Source organism: Oncorhynchus kisutch, unplaced genomic scaffold, assembly GCF_002021735.2.
Source record: "Oncorhynchus kisutch isolate 150728-3 unplaced genomic scaffold, Okis_V2 scaffold1781, whole genome shotgun sequence".
NCBI lineage: Eukaryota > Metazoa > Chordata > Actinopteri > Salmoniformes > Salmonidae > Oncorhynchus > Oncorhynchus kisutch.
The window spans coordinates 10,001-20,000 of NW_022263726.1; the positions used below are offsets into that span (position 1 = coordinate 10,001).

The following is a 10,000-nucleotide window of genomic DNA, read 5'->3' on the forward strand; positions in this document are numbered from 1 at the left end:
TCTGTCTGTCTGTCTGTCTGTCTGTCTGTCTGTCTGTCTGTCTGTCTGTCTGTCTGTCTGTCTGTCTGTCTGTCTGTCTGTCTGTCTGTCTGTCTGTCTGTCTGTCTGTCTGTCTGTCTGTCTGTCTGTCTGTCTGTCTGTCTGTCTGTCTGTCTGTCTGTCTGTCTGTCTCTCTCTCTCTCTCTCTCTCTCTCTCTCTCACTCTCTCACTCTCTCTCTCACTCTCTCTCTCTCTTTTTGCACTCAGCAGAGGCCTTGGTGGTCTGCCAAGAGAAGGCCAAATCGCCATGACATAAATAATCTCCTGCAGCTGTTTCTGTCCTCCATTATTCTCTACAACATCTGCTTGGACAGACACTGTAAACAAATTAACACCTGTCCCAGAGGAGTGGGAGAACAGCTCTGACACTCTCCCTCCCTGACACTCTGCCTTCCTGACACTCTCCCTGACACACTCCCTCCCTGACACTCTCCCTTCCTGACACTCTCCCTCCCTGACACTCTCCCTTCCTGACACTCTCCCTCCCTGACACTCTCCCTCCCTGACACTCTCCCTCCCTGACACTCTCCCTCCCTGACACTCTCCCTCCCTGACACTCTCCCTCCCTGACACTCTCCCTCCCTGACACTCTCCCTTCCTGACACTCTCCCTCTCTGACACTCTCCCTCCCTGACACTCTGCCTTCCTGACACTCTCCCTGACACTCTCCCTCCCTGACACTCTCCCTTCATGACACTCTCCCTCCCTGACACTCTCCCTTCCTGACACTCTCCCTCCCTGACACTCTCCCTCCCTGACACTCTCCCTCCCTGACACTCTCCCTCCCTGACACTCTCCCTCCCTGACACTCTCCCTCCCTGACACTCTCCCTCCCTGACACTCTCCCTTCCTGACACTCTCCCTCTCTGACACTCTCCCACCCTGACACTCTCCCTTCCTGACACTCTCCCTCCCTGACACTCTCCCTCCCTGACACTCTCCCTCCCTGACACTCTGCCTTCCTGACACTCTCCCTCCCTGACACTCTCCCTTCCTGACACTCTCCCTCCCTCCCTGACACTCTCCCTTCCTGACACTCTCCCTCCCTGACACTCTCCCTCCCTGACACTGTCCCTCCCTGACACTCTCCCTCTCAGGGTTAGAGGTCAGAGATTATAACCTACACTGAAGAGGCTGTAGTCCTCTGTGCGGTCCAGCAGCTTTATTAGGGTCAGGGTCAGGGGTCAGTGGTTATAACCTGCACTGAAGACGCTGTAGTCCTCTGTGCGGTCCAGCAGCTTGATTAGGGTCAGAGTCAGGGTTAGAGGTCAGAGGTTATAACCTACACTGAAGAGACTGTAGTCCTCTGTGCGGTCCAGCAGCTTGTCCAGCTGGTAGAGGGAGCGGCTGGCAGCGTGCCAGGGGAGGAACTCTCTCTCCTGGGGCAGGTAGCAGATGATCTGGAGGGGCACGTTCTGGGGCAGGTAGCCAGCCCTGGCAGGAGAGGAGAGAGAGTAGGTTCATTAAGCAATAAGGCCCGAGGGGGTGTGGTATATGGCCAATATACAACGGCTACGGGCTGTTCTTATGTACGACACAACATCAGGGAAGAGAAGAGTGTTCTGGGGCAGGTAGCCCACCCTGCAGATAGATAAATGGAAGAGGTGCATATACCATATAAAATATGTAAGACTAGAGAGTTCTGGGGCAGGTATCTCGACCTGCAGAGAAAGAGATAGGTAACATCCTCTAACACCGTAGGGAAGGTTCTGTGGAGGGCAGGGGAGGCGAGAGAGAGAGGGTATGGGAGGGGGAGGGGAGAGGGTGTGGGAGGGGGAGGGTATGTGAGGGGAGGAGAGGAGAGGAGAGGAGAGGGGATGGGGGGAGGGGAAAGAGAGAGAGAGAGGGGAGGAGAGGAGAGGACAGAGAGGGGGAGGGGAGGGAGAGAGAGAGAGAGAGAGAGAGAGAGAGAGAGGGGGAGGGGAGGGAGAGAGAGAGAGAGAGAGAGAGAGAGAGAGAGAGAGAGAGAGAGAGAGAGAGGTGGAGGGGAGGTGAGGGGAGGGGAGGGGAGGGGGATAGAGAGAGAGAGAGGAGAGGGGAGAGAGAGAGGTGTACATCATCAGAGAAGGGCATCCTCATCGAGCTGATTTGAAGAGTGTGTCAGTGAAATGCTGATGTGCACATTTCTCCACAGGGTGCTGGGCCTAAAAGACAGTCTGACACATCAGATGGTGTTGTACTTTATTCATGCACCCGTCCACCCGCATGTCTACTGACAGACAGGAGGTGCTGTGGGTCCAAAGCATGAGAGAAGTACTTTATATCTTCAGGGCCAGATCCAGGCGTTCTGTAAGCAACCCTGGCCGGTAGCACCCCCCCCCCCCTCCCCCCACCCCCGAAAAAACAACAACAATAATAATAATATACACCAGAAGCTATTTTTTAAATGTGTCGCATCAGCAGTTTCTGTCTTGTTATGACAGTCAATCAATTAACATGTCAGCTGACGATGTTTAGATTGGTAGTTAGTCTAGCCAGCTGCCTAACTTGGATTAATCATGGCTGTAAACCAACAGGCACTCCGGGAGGCACACATTGATTCTGTCAGTCGTTCTCACTAAGATATCCTATTAACGTGGCATAATTCATTACAGAATATGTAGAATTGCTGGAATTAGCTTTAAAAACTGCAGAACGTTATCGCCGCCCCATGGCAGAATGAGTAGAATTGCAGAAAATGAACTTTAAAACTTAAATGTTTCTTTCAGCCATCAAAAGGGGACTACTAAAATGTTTTGCCGTGAGGTGGGGGAGAGGAGAGGAGAGGAGAGGAGAGGAGAGGAGAGGAGAGGAGAGGAGAGGAGAGGAGAGGAGAGGAGAGGAGAGGAGAGGAGAGAAGAGAAGAGGAGAGGAGAGGAGAGGAGAGGAGAGGAGAGGAGAGGAGAGGAGAGGAGAGGAGAGGAGAGGAGAGGAGAGGAGAGGAGAGGAGAGGAGAGGAGAGGAGAGGAGAGGAGAGGAGAGGAGAGGAGAGAAGAGAAGAGAAGAGAAGAGGAGAGGAGAGGAGAGGAGAGGAGAGGAGAGGAGAGGAGAGGAGAGGAGAGGAGAGGAGAGGAGAGGAGAGGAGAGGAGAGGAGAGGAGAGGAGAGGAGAGGAGAGGAGAGGAGAGGAGAGGACTTAGTGACCCCAAAAGGCCAGAGCCGGCCCTGTATACCATGTGCAGGTTTATCCAAATTATTTCTGGACATCATTTAAGTTAACACCAAACCACTGAGAAGACGTGGGGGGCCCCTCCAGCCATATATCCCGCTTGGGGCCCCCCAAAAGGCTATAGCCGGCCCTGTATACCGTGTGCAGGTTTATCATTCTTAATTCTAGACATTTAAGTTAATACCAAACCACGGAGGAGGAGTCAAGACAACAAACAGAACTACATCCCCATTCTCAGCTACTTAGCCTCCCAAATGGCACTCTTATTACCAACATAGTGCACTTATTTAGACCTGGGTCCTGGTAAAAAAAAAGAAGTAGTGCACTACATAGGGATCAGGGTACAATTTGGGATGTATCCTGTGTTCTCACAGCTTGACTCCCACAACACTGCCTGCTGCATTAACATAGATCATCACATTATCTTAGTAAACAAGGCGAATGTGTTGTGTGTTTTAGTCACGCATGCAGATTTTATTCCTTGTACAACACCTGCATTTCTGTCTCAGCTAGTGTCAAATGCTGAGGAGTCCATAAAACGAGCCAGATATACATTTAGCTAGAACCGCACCGGGATTCTCCATGCATCACAGGAACTGTAACAGTTCAGCAACAGGGATCTGAACTCTACTGTCTCTGGCACATTACAACACAGCTGCTAGGACTTAAACACCTCTTCACATTCTGCCTCAATGAGAATCTCTCTCTCTCTATATATATATATATAGATGAGGCTTTCAACTCTCCAGCCTGAGCTAAAATTAGCCTCCGCTCTTCCCCCAAAATACTTGCCATTGATGCCGGTTCTCTCTGCCTCTCTGCCTCTCTGCCTCTCTGCCTCTCTGCCTCTCTGTCTCTCTCTCTCTCCCTGCCTCTCTGTCTCTCTGTCTCTCTCTCTCTCCCTGCTTCTCTCTCTCTCTCTCTCCCTGCTTCTCTCTGTCTCTCTCTCCCTGCCTCTCTCCCTGCCTCTCTCTCTCTCTCTCTCTCTCTCTCTCTCTCTCTCTCTCTCTCTCTCTCTCTCTCTTTCTCTGTCTCTCTCTCTCTCTCTCGCTCTCTCTCGGTCTGTCTACAGACGTTATCATTATCTCCAGTCCTCTCTTGTTTCTAACCAACAAGAAGTTCCATTATTAAGATGAAATAGTCTGTAGTTGTATTAGTGGTATGTACAGGATATGCATGGTATACTGTAGTGGTATGTACAGGATACGCATGGTATACTGTAGTGGTATGTACAGGATACGCATGGTATACTGTAGTGGTATGTACAGGATACGCATGGTATACTGTAGTGGTATGTACAGGATACGCATGGTATAGTGTAGTGGTATGTACAGGATACGCATGGTATACTGTAGTGGTATGTACAGGATATGCATGGTATACTGTAGTGGTATGTACAGGATACGCATGGTATACTGTAGTGGTATGTACAGGATACGCATGGTATACTGTAGTGGTATGTACAGGATACGCATGGTATACTGTAGTGGTATGTAGAGGATACGCATGGTATACTGTAGTGGTATGTACAGGATACGCATGGTATACTGTAGTGTTATGTACAGGATACGCATGGTATACTGTAGTGGTATGTACAGGATACGCATGGTATACTATAGTGGTATGTACAGGATATGCATGGTATACTGTAGTGGTATGTACAGGATATGCATGGTATACTATAGTGGTATGTACAGGATACGCATGGTATACTATAGTGGTATGTACAGGATACGCATGGTATACTGTAGTGGTATGTACAGGATATGCATGGTATACTGTAGTGGTATGTACAGGATACGCATGGTATACTGTAGTGGTATGTACAGGATACGCATGGTATACTGTAGTGGTATGTACAGGATACGCATGGTATACTGTAGTGGTATGTACAGGATACGCATGGTATACTGTAGTGGTATGTACAGGATACGCATGGTATACTGTAGTGGTATGTACAGGATACTCATGGTATACTGTAGTGGTATGTACAGGATACGCATGGTATACTGTAGTGGTATGTACAGGATACACATGGTATACTGTAATGGTATGTACAGGATATGCATGGTATACTGTAGTGGTATGTACAGGATACGCATGGTATACTGTAGTGGTATGTACAGGATATGCATGGTATACTGTAGTGGTATGTACAGGATACGCATGGTATACTGTAGTGGTATGTACAGGATACGCATGGTATACTGTAGTGGTATGTACAGGATACGCATGGTATACTGTAGTGGTATGTACAGGATACGCATGGTATACTGTAGTGGTATGTACAGGATATGCATGGTATACTGTAGTGGTATGTACAGGATACGCATGGTATACTGTAGTGGTATGTACAGGATACGCATGGTATACTGTAGTGGTATGTACAGGATATGCATGGTATACTGTAGTGGTATGTACAGGATATGCATGGTATACTGTAGTGGTATGTACAGGATATGCATGGTATACTGTAGTGGTATGTACAGGATATGCATGGTATACTGTAGTGGTATGTACAGGATACGCATGGTATACTGTAGTGGTATGTATAGGATACGCATGGTATACTGTAGTGGTATGTACAGGATACGCATGGTATACTGTAGTGGTATGTACAGGATACGCATGGTATACTGTAGTGGTATGTACAGGATACGCATGGTATACTGTAGTGGTACGTACAGGATTCGCATGGTATACTGTAGTGGTATGTACAGGATACGCATGGTATACTGTAGTGGTATGTACAGGATACGCATGGTATACTGTAGTGGTATGTACAGGATACGCATGGTATACTGTAGTGGTATGTACAGGATACGCATGGTATACTGTAGTGGTATGTACAGGATATGCATGGTATACTGTAGTGGTATGTACAGGATGCGCATGGTATACTATAGTGGTATGTACAGGATACGCATGGTATACTATAGTGGTATGTACAGGATACTCATGGTATACTCTAGTGGTATGTACAGGATACGCATGGTATACTATAGTGGTATGTACAGGATACTCATGGTATACTATAGTGGTATGTACAGGATACGCATTGGCCATATACCACACCTACTCTGGCCTTATAGCTTAATTACAGCCAGGATAAAGAACGAACATCTACACTTTAATAGACTTTAATGATGCAGTTGCTCTCCTAAGAGCTCCCAGCAGGCGGGCAGACAGAGCACAGAGCTGGGGCCTCACACCCAGCACACCATGAAACCCCTCTAATAGAGAGGACTGGCTCCCTGAAGGTAACCTCCTCTAATAGAGAGGACTGGCTCCCTGAAGGTAACAGCCTCTAATAGAGAGGACTGGCTCCCTGAAGGTAACAGCCTCTAATAGAGAGGACTGGCTCCCTGAAGGTAACAGCCTCTAATAGAGAGGACTGGCTCCCTGAAGGTAACAGCCTCTAATAGAGAGGACTGGCTCCCTGAAGGTAACAGCCTCTAATAGAGAGGACTGGCTCCCTGAAGGTAACAGCCTCTGATAGAGAGGACTGGCTCCCTGAAGGTAACAGCCTCTAATAGAGAGGACTGGCTCCCTGAAGGTAACAGCCTCTGATAGAGAGGACTGGCTCCCTGAAGGTAACAGCCTCTAATAGAGAGGACTGGCTCCCTGAAGGTAACAGTCTCTAATAGAGAGGACTGGCTCCCTGAAGGTAACATCCTCTAATAGAGAGGACTGGCTCCCTGAAGGTAACAGCCTCTAATAGAGAGGACTGGCTCCCTGAAGGTAACCTCCTCTAATAGAGAGGACTGGCTCCCTGAAGGTAACAGCCTCTAATAGAGAGGACTGGCTCCCTGAAGGTAACAGCCTCTAATAGAGAGGACTGGCTCCCTGAAAGTAACAGCCTCTAATAGAGAGGACTGGCTCCCTGAAGGTAACCTCCTCTAATAGAGAGGACTGGCTCCCTGAAGGTAACAGCCTCTAATAGAGAGGACTGGCTCCCTGAAGGTAACAGCCTCTGATAGAGAGGACTGGCTCCCTGAAGGTAACAGCCTCTAATAGAGAGGACTGGCTCCCTGAAGGTAACAGCCTCTAATAGAGAGGACTGGCTCCCTGAAGGTAACAGCCTCTGATAGAGAGGACTGGCTCCCTGAAGGTAAAAGCCTCTAATAGAGAGGACTGGCTCCCTGAAGGTAACATCCTCTAATAGAGAGGACTGGCTCCCTGAAGGTAACAGCCTCTAATAGAGAGGACTGGCTCCCTGAAGGTAACAGCCTCTGATAGAGAGGACTGGCTCCCTGAAGGTAACAGCCTCTAATAGAGAGGACTGGCTCCCTGAAGGTAACAGCCTCTAATAGAGAGGACTGGCTCCCTGAAGGTAACAGCCTCTGATAGAGAGGACTGGCTCCCTGAAGGTAACAGCCTCTAATAGAGAGGACTGGCTCCCTGAAGGTAACAGCCTCTAATAGAGAGGACTGGCTCCCTGAAGGTAACAGCCTCTGATAGAGAGGACTGGCTCCCTGAAGGTAACAGCCTCTAATAGAGAGGACTGGCTCCCTAAAGGTAACAGCCTCTGAGAAGCAGACATCTTTAAAACACTTTGGGATTTACTCTAGCCTGCCTGGGGTGCCATGTGGGCTGGGTTTGCAGATGTGCAGCTATTCTATTGGTTCCATTGCACCAGGCAAGCTTAATCGACCACATATAAAGCATTTGAAATGCTGTCAACTTTGAATCTCAGGTCTTATGTGAAGTCCACCTAGACCCCTATTCCATTCCATTCAGTTTTGCATGATTGATTTAGCGCAGCTGTAGCTAACTCAGATGTGTGTGTGTGTGTGTGTGTGTGTGTGTGTGTGTGTGTGTGTGTGTGTGTGTGTGTGTGTGTGTGTGTGTGTGTGTGTGTGTGTGTGTGTGTGTGTGTGTGTGTGTGTGTGTGTGTGTGTGTGTGTATGGTGCTGATGAACATTTCTTCCTGGTCTAGTCATGCTAGGTATTTTTTTATATTTTCCTAACCTCAACTTCAATATACTCTCCTGAAATCTGCCTCACCCAATGTGGAATGGATCTGCTATTTTCTTTACTTTTGAACCAGAACCCCCAACAGAAGCTAGCCAGCTAACTAGCTACTAGTCAGCTAGCCACTGCTAGTGGTCATCAGCTACCTTTAGCCCGGACAACTCTCGCCAGTCCGCACAGTGCGACTCAAACCAGAGCAAATCTGACTTATTTTTCTCCATATCTCCGGATTCCTACCTCAAGCTTTGAACCTCTTCACCTGGATCAACGCAGGCTAGCTAGCTGCTATCTGAGTGGCTACTCCTGGCTAACGTCTCTGTCCCGCAGCAAGAACCAATTAGCCTGGAGCTAGCCTATGCTAGGCCCATCTCCCAGCTAGCCGAAGAGGTCCATCAGCCACTCCTTGGGCTACAATACCTATTTTGCCAATCGGCCTGCACCCATCACGACTGGCCTACCGACGTAATTCGCCTGAGGGTTTTTTTTCAGCTGGCTCCTCCGTCGTGACGTCCCCTGAATGCCCATCTGCTAGCCTGATAGCCGCGGGCCGCTAGCTGCCTAGAGTATATCGGACTGTTAGCGGCAGGGTAGCCTAGTGTTTAGAGCGTTGGACTAGTAACTGGAAGGTTGCAAGTTCAAATCCCCAAGCTGACAAGGTAAAAGTCTGTCGTTCTGACCCTGAACAAGGCAGTTAACCCACTGTTCCTAGGCCGTCATTGAAAATAAGAATTTGTTCTTAACTGACTTGCCTAGTTAAATAAATAAAAGCCCCGCAGGACAAATTCTTTGGCCACAAAACCTATTTTGCCAATTGGCCTGGACCCTTTTACCACACGGAGCCCTGCTGATCCATGACGACTGGTCTGCCAACGTAACAGCACGAGGGGTCTACAACAGACTTCTTCCATCGCGACTCCCCTCTAAGGCCCTTCTGCTAGCTTGATAGCCTCGGTCCGCTAGCTGCCTGAAACGCTGTGTCTCTGGCTCGCCGAGCCACTCACTGGACCCCTATGATCACTTGGCTACGCATGCCTCTCCCTAATGTCAATATGACTTGTCCATTGCTGTTTTGGTTAGTAATTATTGCCTTATTTCACTGTAGAGACTCTATTCCTGTACAATACGCCTTAGTTAACCCTTTAGGTTCCCCCTCCCACTCATGCGGTGACCTCACCTGGTTTAAATGATGTCTCTAGAGACAAAATCTCTCTCATTGTCATTCAGTGCAACGTTTACCTCAACTGTATTCACATCCTACCATATCTTTGTCTGTACATTATTCCTTGAATCTATTGTACCGTGCCCAGAAACCTGCTCCTTTTCTCTCTGTTCCGAACGTACTAGACGACCAGATCTTATAGCCTTTAGCCGTACCCTTATCCCACTTCTCCTCTGTTTCTCTGGTGATGTAGAGGTTAATCCATGCCCTGCAGTGCCTAACTCCACTCCCATTCCCCAGGCGCTCTCATTTGTTGACTTCTAAAAGCCTTGGTTTCATGCATTTTAACATTAGAAGCCTCCTTCTTAAGTTTGTTTTGTTCACTGGCTTAGCACACTCTGCCAACCCGGATATCCTAGCCGTGTCTGAATCCTGGCTTAGGAAGACCACCAAAACCCCTGACATTTCCATCCCTAACTATAACATTTTCCGACAAGATAGAACTGCAAAAGGGGGCGGAGATGCAATCTACTGCAGAGATAGCCTGCAGAGTTCTGCCATACTGACCAGGTCTGTGCTCAAACAATTTGAGCTTCTACTTTTAAAAATCCACCTTTCCAGAAACAAGTCTCTCACCGTTGTCGATTATTATAAACGACCTTCTGCCCCCAGCTGTGCCC

The 10,000-nt window shown here is 48.6% G+C and overlaps 1 protein-coding gene across 1 annotated transcript in view; it reads right to left on the reverse strand.

Annotated features, from left to right (window-relative positions):
• The window catches only part of LOC116367846 (thyrotropin-releasing hormone-degrading ectoenzyme-like), a gene marked incomplete at its 3' end in the record, with an annotated part of 28,600 nt that overhangs the window by 2,833 nt on the left and 15,767 nt on the right, over nt 1-10,000 (reverse strand). The window contains exon 4 of the mRNA XM_031819015.1: nt 1,327-1,474. Coding sequence (XP_031674875.1) covers nt 1,327-1,474 — 148 coding nt within the window. The remainder of the gene's footprint in view (nt 1-1,326; nt 1,475-10,000) is intronic.